At 30.3% G+C, this 15,581-nt stretch overlaps 1 protein-coding gene across 1 annotated transcript; it reads left to right on the forward strand.

Moving 5' to 3' along the window:
- Positions 11,832-15,360, forward strand: LOC105162537 (calcium-dependent protein kinase 32). The gene is made up of 9 exons (XM_011080588.2): positions 11,832-12,150; positions 12,245-12,930; positions 13,364-13,487; positions 13,576-13,719; positions 13,805-13,957; positions 14,043-14,158; positions 14,249-14,416; positions 14,600-14,830; positions 14,938-15,360. The coding sequence occupies exons 2-9, from the start codon at positions 12,436-12,438 to the stop codon at positions 15,082-15,084; spliced, it is 1,578 nt and encodes a 525-aa protein (XP_011078890.1). The 5' UTR covers positions 11,832-12,150; positions 12,245-12,435; the 3' UTR covers positions 15,085-15,360.

Genomic DNA, 15,581 nt, shown 5'->3' on the forward strand with positions numbered 1-15,581 from the left:
GGTACCTTTTCCTTTCAAGTTGCGGAAAGGAACACAAGTTGCAGAAAAAAAATTGTCCTATGATTCCTAGATGCTTATTTTATTTCCCAAACTATGTAATAAAATTTATTCCTAGTAATTCTCAATTATACATTGTAGTAATATATAAAGCCAAAAGAAATCAGAAGTTTGATGATTTTTCATGTGAAAAAAAATTTAGAAGTCATGTTTGCGTAAGATTTAAAAAGGGACAAATTCTTTTTGTATTAATCAATTCATTTTATATCATCTGCATATTTATTATTTTAATAAAGTATTTTTACACTGAGTATCGTCTGTTCTGATTAAACCTCATAAAAATAGTTAAATTGAACCGTTCATATATTCAATATTTTTTAAAAAATATTATCGACTAAACATCTCGATTTTGTCATGTCTTTGAGTAAATCCGCGCGCCATTTAATTGTATTTTGAAAATTGAAGTTTTATTGACGCAGTATTCTTTTCTATTTTAATCTTGTACCCCTAAAATAAATATGAAGTTGAAATTAATTAGAATTCGTATTATAATTAGAATTTCAAAGAAATTTACACCTTGCAAGGAAAAATGACATTTTAATATTTAAGTGGTGTACGGATTGACCTAAAAATTCATGAATTTTTCTATGCTGAATTGAATTAGAATAGATGTGTGCATATGTTAACCCTATTTTTCTTGCCGCCATCAGTTTGGTCAAACAATTGGACCATATTTTAGTAGCCTTGCCCCACTCTCCTTGTACAATATATTGCAATTCCACGTGACAAGTGACTAATCATTTAAAAAATAATTAAATAATATTGCTTCTATTATTTTCTTGATCGAGCGTTTCAGACTAATGATTAAGTCAAGCATTGCCATATCCACAATATTGTTTGGATAACACATAAAACGTTTGGTTGGACTAAATGTATGTCTTGACTTGTGTGTCGATTCTCACATGATGATAGTCTTGATTCTTATCGACAATAAATTAACTATGGAGGCCCTAATCGGCGCATATGGTGCATGCACAAATACTCCTGACATGATCTGTGTGGATGTCACTCCTGCTTTTCCATCTGACAAAAAATTACAAAAAAAACGTATGATAAATCTTAAACTGAAAATATTTAATAATATCATAGATTATCAAATAGTTAATATCATGAATGACAGAGAGTATCTACAGTCATCCTACATCGGATGAAGACGAGGACTCAGGGAGTTTAGGTGAAGTTAGGTTTTACGAAACATCGATGTTTGAAAAACTTTAAAATGTTAAAATATAATTTGACAAATTGTAAAAAATTATAATATACGGAATTTAAAAGAAGTAAGAAGTTTCGAATTTATTTTCGAAATCCTACCAATTCACTTAATTCTAATCATAATAATTTTAAAATTGCTATTACGAAAAATTTTATAAGCTCAATAATTTTATTTTATCATAATTTTTCAAAATCTTATTTTTATTTTATCATAATTTTTCAAAATCTTATTTTTATTTTATCATAATCTTTCAAAATTTTATTTTTATGATAAAATCTAATATCTTATAAAATGATCTAAAAAATCTGATAAGATGTATGAACTTATAAAATTTTCTAAATAAGGTCAGCTATACACTCTCTTAGTGACGTACAAAGTTATAATTTTCCTCTTATTCATGAATAGGAATAATTACATTAACACACCCTAACTTATAGTTTGTTAAAGCCAATGAGGCTTAGTTTAGTTGGCGAAGCTAAGGCTCCAACGTTTCAAAATATTTTATTATTATTTTTTTCCTTTCTTTTTATTGAAATGTACTGGTTTATATATTTTATTCTTATTTATAATATATTTTAAAATATGAAAGATTGTTTACTATACGCACGTAGGAACGACGTGTCATAATGACTAGTATAATTATGCTCTTTTGTTGCTTGAAAAATTATAAATACTGCCTTGATATTTTATAAATTATGTAATTTTTCTAAAATGATCAATTTTGCCTTATTGTATTTTTAAAAATCATAAAAATATCCATTTAATACATAAAAAAATTTAGATTATTTTTAAAAATAAGTAAAATTATAATTCATAATCCACAATGATATTTTGGTCAGTTCGCCATAAAGAATCGATGAAAATTTAATGAAAAACTATGGATTGGATAATTATTAACAGACAATTAAAATTAGAGAGTATTGATAATTTTTTCGAACAATAAAAAAATATTTAGAATTATGTCGAACATCAAGGGAATTCGTTGTAGCTTTTCATTATTTATATATATATGCATGGAGGTCGATAAATTAATAATCGATTTATTTCAATTAATAATATATCATCACTCTTATTTCAAAAAAAAAAGAAAAAAAAACCTGTAGTCTGTTAAAACAAGCTACTGCTTTTGGAAAATTATACGTACGCCCATCATAAACCAACATCATTTACACAATCATCCGTATTTTTTGAAAAATTACGCATACACTCCACAAAAAATATCTATATCATTCATTGTCCCTACTTTTTAACTTTGTAAGGATAGTTTATATAATTATATAGAAATAATAATAATAAATTTATATAAATAGATCATAAATAAGAAGTATAAATATAATTATTTTTTATTAATAAAACAAATTTGAAAGGATAAAATCAAAGGGTATCATGTAAAGACAAGTAGGGTCTTCATTTTATGACGAAGAAGTAATACAATAATTTGTTTTATCTTAAAACCTCGTAATCTATTGGTACTAAGTTTTGGGCTAGATTCAGATAATCAACAATAATTAAAATAATAATATATTTATAATAAATAATAATTAAAATAATAATATATTTTTTAAAAATAAAATTGTCAGGATCATGGAAGTATAATCATGTAGTGGACTGACCAATGAGAATGGAGAGCCTGCAGAAAAAGGGCATTTTCTTTGAAAAGAAGATTGATAGTGTTGACTGTGTGGATGAGTATCCTACACTCCATTCCAATTCATTCAAAGTCAAACAAATCAACTTCAGATGCTTAAAGTTAACTTATTTTTGAAGTTAGAGAGTCATAGCAATTAAATTAGGGCAAATGGCCTAAAAACCCGAACACTATATTTGGTTTTCTTTTCATTTTATTTTGATGTATTATGTGGAGATAGAAAGAGAAAAACAAAGATAAACAAGTATGTGTTAGAGATAGTGTGTATGTTTGAATTTATTTTTTGAGGTAATATAAAATATATATGATATGTTTGATGTTGTTTAGTGGGAAACAAAAACTATTGTTCATTATATCTCAATTATTACAGATTTATGCACTATGTTTGTTTTCATTTCCAACTTATTTCCGAGACAAGTCAAAACATACTCAATGTTTGCCATCATTCAAAAACACCTTATTTAGGTGTTTTTAACTGTTCTAGCATAAAAATATATATATATATACACACATATATACATAAATATATATAAAAAATGCATGATTTAACAATGAATAGTAATTTTTGTCTCCCAAAATACAACATTAAACATATAATACTTATTTTAAATTATCTCCAAAGACATGATTTGACAATGAATAGTAATTTTTGTCTCCCAAAACACAATATTAAATATATAATACTTATTTTAAATTATCTCCAAAAACAAATCCAAACATTCATACTATCTCTAACACACACTTGTTTATCTTTGTTTTTCTCTCTCTATTTCCACAAAACACAACAAAACACTCAGAAAACGAATCCAAACATTATGATGAGTTTTGAACTCTTAAATAATACAAGCCAAATTACAACAATGATAATTAGAGAAATATAAAGAAAGCGAATAAAGAATATCGGCTCATGGAGCCAAAGATTCGAAGCAGTAGACACAGCTACAAGAAGGCCGGCAACCCACGCACTCACGGTTGCTCCTTTCTCACCAAGAGTAACACCACTCGTTTACTAAAAACTTAAGCACAAAGCCAACCACAAAGGTTTTTTACAAAGATATTCAAGAACACAAAGGATTTATGTTATGTATTTTTCGGGTGTTCGGTTGTAGATCCACAAGGAGACGAGATAATTTATACCGATAGAAGGGACGAGAGAAAGCGGTGGAGAGGGTTCCCAACACCATTGGAAAACCTCCATTTAAGATTTTGAGGAGAAAAACAAAGAGGTGAAAGAAGAGGGAGAGGTGGTGAACGGCTGCTGCCAAGTGAAAGGAAAAGATGAGGGAAAATGAATTAGAGTTAGGTTTTGGGGGTTAAACATTTACGGGGTTGGGTATGGGTATGGGTCGGCGGGTTGTGGGCTTTAGTGGAGTGAGGGTTGGGCCTTGGTGATTAAAAGGGTCATCCAGTGAGGGATGGACTTTGGGCCTCACTAAAATTGGACATGGGCCAAATTATGTTTACATGTATGTTAGATATTATTTAGTAGAAGACAAAAATTACTGTTAATTGTCAAATCGTCTCTCTTTTATATATTTATACATATGTATGAGTATGTATATAATTTTTCTAGTTGTAGGGCTTATAATTAGTGTAGACTTATTTTGATCAAAAACAAATAAGTCACTGTTTCAAATATCTAAAAATAATACTAAAACTTCCAAAATAAATCAAGGCAAATATTTACCATATTTTGTCCCATCTCGAAGATGGGTAAAAAATAAAACCAAATACTATGATAAGATTTGCATTGGTTTTCAGCATATGTATGGATCAATTAAGAAGTTGGATATTACTATCCCATTTGAAGATAGATTATGAATTTGAATCACAACAAGAACTTCAAAAATTAATTTGGTCATTCTTTTACAATAACTAGTCGTTGTCGCATGTGATCCCTGCAAGCGTATAAAATAGAACTGTGATGTAATATAAAGAGGAAAAAGAAATTTGTGAAAAGAATAAAGGGACATAAAGAAAGAAGTCCTGAGAAGAATAAAAAAAATGGATAATTACACTTCATTCTCCTGAGATTTAATGTAATTATACATAAATCTCTTATAGTTTGAAAAACTATATCTACCACCCTTAAGGTTTGCTTCCGTCTAACAAATAAGTCCCTATATTAGTAAAATTCACCAAATTTGCTGATATTAACAAAAAAGAATCATTAAAAGAAATCTATATTTGCCCCAATTCACGTATTACTGATTTAATGCATGTCAAATTAATATTTTTATCGCCAACTTACCCACAAACGTCGTCATGCATTAACACATTTTCATCGTAATTTTGTTAATATCAACAAATTCAGTGAATTTAACTAACGGATGGACCTATTTGTTGAACAGAAGCAATCCTTACGGGTACTAGATGTGATTTTCCAAATAATATTGAATCTACATATAATTACACCAAATTTCAAGAGAGGAAAGCGTAATTATTCCTAAAAGAACGTGGAGTGAAGTGGGAGAGAAAAAAATAAATTGCAGTTGTAGGTTTATTAAAGATATGCAAGTTTGTGAGGAAAAGAAACATGAGAAGTAAAGTGAGAGAAACGGTTGAGTAGTAAATTGAGATATGGAAGTTGGATAATACTAGACCTCTATAAAGATTGATCACGAGATCGAGTCTCAGGAGGAGTTGGGAAATCAATTTTCATCCTCCTCTTAGGGCGAAAAAAAGACTCATATCAGCAACTAGTGTTGAGAAGTATTGTGTAAAGGATTTTATATTTCACTTTAGTGTTAATTTAATTATATTTTTAACATTTTAAAGGGATACGTGTCAATTACAAACTCGTGATATATTTTAATTTTTAAAAAGAGACACGTGCCAATTACACACCGATGTCCATTAATATGTGATGTTAAAGTTGGATAGAATATTTCTATTGTATGTATTTTTATTTTAAAATTATAATTTACCCTATTATATATAATTAAACAGCGGTGAGTTTGGTATCAAGATCTTGTACAAGTACCTTTTGGTTGTTTCTTGTTCTTTTTAATTTCCTCATATATTTTTATCTCTTTCCAATATTGTAAGATTATTTTATTTTATCAATAGTTTTTTATAAATCTCATATTTATATCTATTTATTGTTTGTATATATTTCAAAAAAATAAATAAAGTATTATATTAAAATTTTATCAAATTACAATACGGAGAGTACCACATACTATTAGTGTATTTTAATTCTCAAAATAATTATGAGTAAATTATAACCACCTCTTGAAATTTGGCATAATTACGAATACTCCCTTGTTGTTTTGAAAAATACCAATACCTCCCTGAATTTAACGATCATCTAACAACTAGCTATTATGTTAGTCTCCGTTAAGTGTTCATCCATTTTTTGTGTTGAACTGAACAAACTGCTCTTGTAGACTAAAAAATATAATTTTATTTATTTTTTAAAAAAAATATTTTTTATTGACTCAATGGATTAGTTTTTTATAATTTTTTAAATTTTTTTATCCACTCCGTCAGATTTTCATATATAAGAAGAAACAAGAGGCCCATAACCATAATGGATCAAAATATTTCTATTGGAGGCCCAAAAGTTTTTCCACAGTTTGGACTTTGCTGAAGCCCAACTTGGGCATAGGCTTTTGGGTCGAATTGTATAGATATGGTCCACATTGGAGGCCAGGCCCATCTGAGGTCAAAATGCTGCCGTTCGAACAAGTTGCGTATTTCAGGGCTCGCGGTGCACCGGCACCCATTCATGCATACATCTAATAAATAAATTTTTTAATTTTAAAATATATTATAAATAAAAATAAAATATTATATATATATATATTTTAAAAAAATTTATTATTTATTATCAACACAACAAAAAAATTAATATATAATATCACAAATAGCCATTTTAACGTTATTTTTCATAATTAGAGGAAGTAGATAGTTCTTCTTCATCGTTCATTATAGAAGAAAATTCCTCCATTCACAATAAAAGTATAAAATATTTCATACATTACAATTAAATAAAACTTAAAATTTAGGGTAAATTAATACTATATATCATAAAAAATAAATCTATGTAAAAACTTAATTTTGATTACGATTAATCTATATTATCAGGGCCTTAACTATAATTAAAGTGTTTGGCGTAGTTTTTCTTATGATCAAAATATTTATCATGATTTTTAACTGCAGTTAATATATTAGCCCCACTTACTAAAACAACAATCAATAATCATTACGTAATCGTGACTAATTATTATTTTACCATATTTTTTTTATTTTTCTATTATAATTAATTATGGCAAAAGTCCATTTTTTTTGTTACAAAAATGAGAAACAAGGATGGCATCCTACAAATCGGGCATGGAGAATTGCGTCTATGCCATGTGTGCTAATTAGGGTCCCTATAGTAGATTCATCATCCCAAAAGGTCAAGATCTAATCATGTTGGGATCAACATACAGATTATGTGACATCCGTAGGATTTTATACATAATTGCGGGACTAATTTGTAATTATTAAGAAAATCTAAATTTAGTTTATAAACAAATTATAGGTTGAAGTTGGAATATATTAAAATTTGATTATAGTAAATTGGACCTCATTATAATATTTAAGAATAAATTATATTAATTAAGAAATTAGGTAGCACGTAATGAATATTTTAGAAAAAAATTAAAAAAATTTATACATATATGTCTAATGCACTTACCAACTTAAATGGATAATCACACACACTATCGCAAAGACGAAATAGTTACGCGATTTTATATTAATTTATATAATTATATTATTTAATTATTCCATTTATTAAATGTAATTTATACTGATCGATATACTGATTAATCAGAATATTTTATGAATTTTCCTATTTAAATTAGTTTCATATTAACTATTACAATTTAATATAAAAATATTATAGTTGATTAATTATATTATTGAATTTATTAGATTTAATTATTACTATAATTAATTTACTTAATTCCATCAGACTTATTTGTCAAAGACGTAATTATATATATTGGTGTTTAATTAAATTATATATTAATGAGACATGATAGAAATTCATATAAATATTAGAAAACTATATTAAGAAATATTAGGATATTATATTTGAGAAATATTATAATTATTGAAAAGAAAAATGAGATTTATGTATTATTTTAATTTGAAAATAGTTAGGCTTGTTGGGGTGGCCCTCAACTAACACTCTCCGATGCTTAAGTCAATGCTTGGTATCAAGGTCGTGTAAGCAGGTCGCTGTCGAGCTAGCGAGTCTAAGCAATCTAAAATAAGAGGTGAGTAGAAACGACATACCATAAATGCACTGAGCATGGAGTATTTATAGCATAAAATGGGGGGTTTTGTTGGTCCAATAGATGTATGCCACGTATCCCGAGTTGTAAGGTCGGGTCGTTGGACCCGGCCCGATTAGGAAGACACGGGTCTTCCAGATGAAGTTGCAATTTTGAGGCATTTCAGGGGCGAAATAATCTTTTTCGAACTATTTTGATTATTTCGTATGACATTTATATATTATATCGATAAAAATAAAATTTATTTGAATGGTTGAACGAGCACATCTTATAAAAAGGATCATAATTAAAGAAAAGGTATAATGATCAGTAGTAGTTAAGTGTAGTACCGTAGAGGGTGCTACATAATTAGGACATATGTTTAACCTCATCAAACACCTTGATAAAATTTAAAAATCAGACCGTTCGTTTTTAACTACCAAACCACGATGATTGGTGGTGTAAAATGTCATTTTCCTTGTAATAATAAAACATTAAAACGAAGTAGTTTTGAGGATTCTTTTTCTGACCTTAATTATTCAAAATCAGTCAAGGTTGGGAGTAGGGTTATGTATAAATTATAATCATCATCTCTATCCCTTTGTAATGAGTGTTAATTCATTTTATGGACTCCTGCATTAATTGAGCATTTGTGATTGACTATAATGCCCTTGTGATTAATTATTGTGAAAGTGAAATGAAATGTGGGTTCCCTATCTAGAAGTTGACTAATGAGAATTCACCACATTGGCATTGTGGTCCTAACCACTCTCATCATTCATACCTCATACATCTCTGTCTTTCTCTCTGTCTCAAAATATTTACGCATATACTCAAAATTCAAATACAAGACTTTCCATAAACAAGTTTTATCTGGCTGTCCTAATTGTGACAATTCATACCTCGTACTTCACTTGCCAAATATAATAAACTTTTAATAAAAAATTCAATAAATTAGAAAGTAAAATAAATGAGCACTTTAGTGAAGAAAATATTCATTAATAATGTCAAAATTCCTCTTTTTTTAATAAATAAATTAATAGGAGATGTAGTACCAAAATTGAACTAAAAAAAGTTTGTAAACATTAATGAGTCAAATCGCCGAGTTTGACCAGGTAGTAGCCACGCTTTTAAAGAACCCGAAAACCACCTTCCACGAAAGCACGACTTCATAGTGTTCCGAGATGGCTTTTTTACATTTCTATTGCTCCAAGAACACCCCCACCCACTAAAAAGAAAAAAAAGTTTAAATTTTATTTTTATTTGGATTAAACTAAAAAAAAGCTTTAATTATATTAGATTTCAAAATAATTATATCGATACTCTATAAGGTTAGGTCTAAAATTGTAAAATATATTTTTGAAGGGTATAGTTGTAATTATAAATATATTTTACACAAATATCAATAAAGTACGGTCACTAATACCCAAAGAAATGTACTTATAATTCCACAAATAACAGAGATATTTGCCACCACATTCCCACAAAACCAAGGGGTATTTGCCAACACATTCACACTAAGCCACTCCCACTACTCCATCACTACTTTTTTTTTTCTCATTGCTTATTGATACAATTCAAATTCAATGATGTAAGATATTATTTGTTCTGATTTTATATGAATTTTAAATTTTTATTTATATATAATTATTGTAATTTTATGGGACGTGTATCAATATTACTTTAATTTAGGAAAAAAATAAAAGAAAAGAAAAAGGGGAGAAAACAAAATTAGGGTTGTGTGAGGCTAAATTGGTCCAATTCAAAAGTCAAACAAGTAGATGAACCAAACCACTTGATTCAAAGTTTGACTAAAGGTATGCCATTTAAGAGCTCTCTTTCAGCACACGGTAGCAAATAAACAAGTGTGCTTTCTTGTGCCAACATTTCTATCAAATTCCAATATTCCACTTGGCTTGGGCTTTATATATAATTTATTATATTATTTAATATTTAAATTTAAAAATTACTTCAATAAATTACAATGGGCTATTGTGATGTTTGGTAAATTACAATTACTTTTTTATTATTTAAAATTTACAATTATCCTCTTGGTATTATTAATGTAGATCTATTTCATACATTCTGTATTGGACTTCAGCCTTTGGCACTCAATCGCTAGCGTTTCACATTCTTCTGTCGTCCAAAGTAACCTGAAGAGCATTGTTTCTTTGAGCTGAGTAGTCGAGCTAGCGACTGAAAACCTGGTTGCAAGCCTGTCTGTAAGCACAAGAGAGTTAACTGAGCCGACCATTCCTGAGTTTATGAAGGAATGAGATAAGGCTCTACTGCTTTTAATAGAGGAGTTGGACTTGCTTTGGAAAGTTTACAATTTTCCGGCTAAATGATTATCTAATGAATACCCTTGTATTTATTAGACCGTTAGTTTCAAATGGATATTTTTAACTTTTTGAACAACAAGAAAGTATTTATAATTAGGATTAAATACATTTTGTATCCCTGAATTATGCATAAAGTGTATTTACACCCATAAACTATAAAACAACAAGAAAATATTTATAATTACAGTAAATACACTTTGCACCCCTGAATTATGCATAAAACACATCTACACCCCCAAACTATAAAATGTAACAAAATGGCCCTCATGATATATAAAAGAAATAACCTCGTTGTTTGGACACCTAAAATATTTCTATTACAACCATTCTTCTAAATATAATCTGAATTGTTATAAATTTTTATTTAAAATAAACACTACCCAAAATTTATAGTTTTTATACTGTGTATAGAATCTGTATAAACTCCATAAATTTTCAATTCTTGTATAAAATATACAATTGGTAAAAGATTTACATAATTTTTGCTTGTATTGTTATATATTGAACTTTTTTTAAAAAATAAATTATCAACACAAATTTAAAATATTACATTGAACATATATATAATGTAAAATATGCATATCTATAATATAATTAAGATATAATATTTTATATTTTTTAAGTAATGATATGATATATTTTTATTGGTGTAATTAAATAAAAAATTATAAGTTATATAACATACTTTTATAATATTATATGCATTATGTATTTACACACATTTACAAGCACTTTTTAACATAATTTATTTATTTTATAAAATATATTTGCATATATTGAGCTTATAAATATTTTTTGTGTTTCATAATTTATAAAAAAATATAAATTATAAATGTTATTTTTAAAATAAAATATGAGTAAAATTTAAATTACTAAAAATAGTTTAGGGATATATTTTAATAAAATATAGTTTAGGAAGTAAAATAAAAAAGTATAGGAGAACGACATTTTTGTCTTATTAATATCAAATTATTTCGTCAGAGATATTTTTGTTACCTTTCATACTTAGGGATACAAATTGGACAAAATACATATTTTAGAGGTGCAATTCGTATTTAACCCTTTATAATTATAATAAATTTGAAAGAGTTCATTGTAATTTTTTTTTTATCTAAAATATTTTACGCAATACACAATTATCATCATTACACTTTTTTTTTTTAATTTTAAACCAATCACGTACTTCAAAAAAAAATCACATGGTGATCAAACTCATTTCGTCTCACTGAACTCAACTATAAAAAAAGATAAAAAAGAATAATAAGTAAAATTAGTTGAAAAGAAAAATTGAAAACTAATAGATAGATAGGCGGGGGTAGGAGGAAAGTCTGTAATGAATTGGAGGTCTTCGATTCTCTCCCTCACATGAACTGATGTACTAAATTCCCATTCTCAACGTTTACCTCAATTCCAAACTTGTTCCGTTCTTCCTTAAATATCCGTGGTAGATCGGCGTGTTCTACTACAGCTCTTTTTCTTGGAAAGAAGTTATTTTTCTATTGCTTTCTTGGGGTGAAATCTGTAGTTTTTTCTTGGTTATTCCGCCTGTTTTTAACTGAATATTTTAGTCATTGGAGATCTGAAGTATGAACTTTTGTTGGATGGGTTTTGAAGCTTGTTGAGGTATTTCACTTATTTATTTTCATATGTTTGTGTAGTTTTGACTTTGAAGATTGAGTTTTGATGGTTGTTGACTACTATTTTTGCTGCAATCCAGAAACCCAATTGGCTGAAAGATCAGGGAAAGTGAAGAAGTTTGAGAATTGAAGCTTTGTTCTGTTGATTTGTATGTGGTGTTGATCAGGAAAAAGCTGAGATTTTGATTGGTCTTTGTTTGTGTTCTGCTGAAATTTTGTGACCCTTTTTGCTGGATTTGGGAAGTAGCAAGTTGATTTTGAGAGATTTTTAATGGGAAATTGTTGTGCAGTACCACAAACTTCAGATGAGAATAGGGGGAAGCATAAGCCAAACCCTTATGCTACTGATTATGGGGGTTCAGTACCAAATGGTGGAAAATCTACTGTTTTGAGCAACCCAACAGGGTATAACATAAAGGAGTTTTATGAGCTGGGGCGGGAGCTCGGGCGTGGTGAATTTGGGATCACATATTTGTGCACTGATAAGAGTAATGGGGAGATCTTCGCGTGTAAGTCGATATCGAAGAAGAAGCTGAGGACTAGAGTGGATATTGAAGATGTTAGGAGAGAAGTTGAGATCATGAGGCATTTGCCTAAGCATCCCAATATTGTGAGCTTGAAGGATACCTATGAAGATGATAATGCCGTCCACTTAGTTATGGAGTTGTGTGAGGGTGGTGAGTTGTTCGACAGGATTGTTGCTAGAGGACATTATACAGAAAGGGCTGCTGCGGCTGTGACACGCACAATTGTTGAAGTTATTCAGGTGAGGATTTTTCTGATCTTGATCTTTTATGCTGAGAATTTTTAGTTTGAGTCTTGTTCACATCTGAGAGTACATGAATTATCTTTATTTTGTTGAACGTGTATTAAGATTTACATGTTAGTCAGTAATGCAGTGCCTGATCCATATTGAAACAAGGACTTATTAGTACAAGGATATATGTAACTAACTATTTGGGTAACTGTTGTGGCACTGACATGCAATTTGTCCCATCAACTAGTTGGTTGTAAACTTTAAGGTTGATATTTTGGTCTTTGTCGTTCGTGATCTTTCACTGTGCCATAAAAGGTTGAACTGGTTCTTGGTACTTTCCAATTTCCTTTCTTCCGTGTCTTTGGGTTATGGAGATTATTTGCAAAGTATATGTATTTTGCTCCTGCAGTATGTGAATAAATTAGCTTGGGTTTCTCTGCAGAATTGCCATAAGCATGGGGTCATGCACCGTGATCTTAAACCCGAAAATTTCTTGTTTTCTAATAAGAAGGAAACAGCACCTCTAAAAGCTATTGATTTTGGGCTGTCGATTTTCTTCAAGCCTGGTAATGCCCTCTACTATTGCATTCCTTCTTCCAAGTATCATCATACAGCCTGTTTTCATGCTTAGCGGATTTGTTTGTAATTCTACAGGCGAGAGATTTGATGAGATAGTCGGAAGTCCTTATTATATGGCTCCGGAGGTGCTGAAGAGAAACTATGGTCCAGAAGTTGATGTTTGGAGTGCTGGTGTAATTCTCTACATATTACTGTGTGGTATTCCACCTTTTTGGGCTGGTATGTTTCCTCTTCCAACATCTTGTAATAATAATGCCTATGCCAATGTCGCCTAAGTTTATATGAAAATGTCGTTAACTTGCAGAAACTGAACAAGGAGTTGCCCAAGCAATCATTCGTTCTGTTGTGGATTTCAAGAGAGACCCTTGGCCTAAGGTTTCTGATAAAGCAAAGGATCTGGTCAAGAAGATGCTCAACCCTGATCCCAAACAGCGGCTTACAGCACAAGAAGTTCTAGGTAACAAATATGCTGTATTTTTAATAAATGATATGCGTTTTGCTCGTAGAGCTGCTCTTGACAAGTATAACTGCTGACTTTGCAGATCACCCTTGGTTACAAAATGCGAAAAGTGCTCCAAATGTTTCTCTGGGTGAAACTGTGAGAGCTCGGCTGAAGCAATTTTCGATGATGAATAAGCTGAAGAAACGAGCTCTAAGGGTAATCTCTTGCTTTATAAGGCACCCAAACAAATTAGTTAGTGGGACTTTTCCAGTCCTCTCATTACTAAATTGCTTCTCGAAATGCCAGGTGATTGCTGAGCATTTGTCGGTGGAGGAAGTGGCGGGCATAAAGGAGGGATTCCAGTTGATGGATACAGGCAACAAGGGGAAGATTGACATCAATGAACTGAGAACTGGATTACATAAGCTCGGCCATCAGATCCCTGAAGCGGATCTTCTAGTTCTTATGGAAGCAGTAAGTGCCGTTCCTAATTAGAACATCTTACACTTGATTCTTCTTTGAAAGTTGAGAGATTCTTCCGGTTCTCTGCCCTCGAGACCGTTGTGTGTTGTACCAAATCTTTTTTGCTAGAAGCACTGCACATCAGCACTACGCTTGTCATTATCACGTGAAAGTAATTAGTTATTCTTTCGGCAGGGCGACGTAGATAAGGATGGATATCTTGACTGCGGAGAGTTTGTTGCAATTTCTGTACACCTAAGGAAGATGGGCAACGAAGACCATCTGCGTAAAGCCTTTGAGTTCTTCGATAAAAACGAGACTGGGTATATCGAGATTGAAGAGCTGAGGGATGCCTTTGCTGATGAGGCTGAACCTACGAGTGAAGAGGTTATCAATGCCATTATTCAAGACGTCGACACAGACAAGGTTAGTAATCCTACACCTTGATATTTCCTATTCCGCTATATGATTTTCCTTCTTATATTTGCACGTGTTGGCAAACCGTGTTCTAAATTTGATTATTCCTTTTGTAGGATGGACGTATAAGTTACGAGGAATTTGCTGCAATGATGAAGGCAGGCACGGACTGGAGAAAAGCATCGAGACAATACTCACGAGAGCGATACAACAGTCTTAGCTTGAAACTGATGAAGGACGGATCGTTAAACATGAGCAACTAAGGTAGATAGGCGGAAGAGCATGACACGTTGATCTTCCCAGTCTCTGTTCCTTTCTGTTTCTCTGTTTTTCTATTACATCTACAAGAATTTAAGATTCTTTTTGCCGAGGATAACCAAGTATAGCTAGGTCCTTGCTGTTCATGTTCTTCTCATTTGTTTGTATGGTTGTTGCTTGCTTTCTTTTCGATGGGCAATTCAGAAATGTGAAGGATTTGTCCTTTTTCCTTTTTTATTTAAGAGGTGTACGCTATATATATATATATATGTGGTTGTAGATATGCTGTTATTACTAGTTCAATGAAGTAATAATCCAAAGCTTCTATTGATCATATAAAGTTTCCTAGTCTTTCTTGACATGAAAAGATTCTGTTCCGTTTTTTGATCTGTATTTAATCCTAGGCAAATTTTGAAAATTTTAAGGTTCTATCGAGGAACGGGTGTTCGCAATAACTTTTATTTTTGTGACGCGAACAAAAACGAAAATTGGTGTATCTGAA

This window comes from Sesamum indicum, linkage group LG5 (assembly GCF_000512975.1).
Source record: "Sesamum indicum cultivar Zhongzhi No. 13 linkage group LG5, S_indicum_v1.0, whole genome shotgun sequence".
Taxonomy (NCBI): Eukaryota; Viridiplantae; Streptophyta; class Magnoliopsida; order Lamiales; family Pedaliaceae; genus Sesamum; species Sesamum indicum.

Excerpts from the sequence above, each read along its gene's own strand:
- LOC105162537 (XM_011080588.2), top strand. The coding sequence starts at position 12,436 with ATGGGAAATTGTTGTGCAGTACCACAAACTTCAGATGAGAATAGGGGG. Across the intron at positions 13,488-13,575 it reads GTCGATTTTCTTCAAGCCTG|GCGAGAGATTTGATGAGATA; the intron begins GTAATGCCCTCT and ends GTAATTCTACAG. Across the intron at positions 13,720-13,804 it reads TATTCCACCTTTTTGGGCTG|AAACTGAACAAGGAGTTGCC; the intron begins GTATGTTTCCTC and ends GTTAACTTGCAG.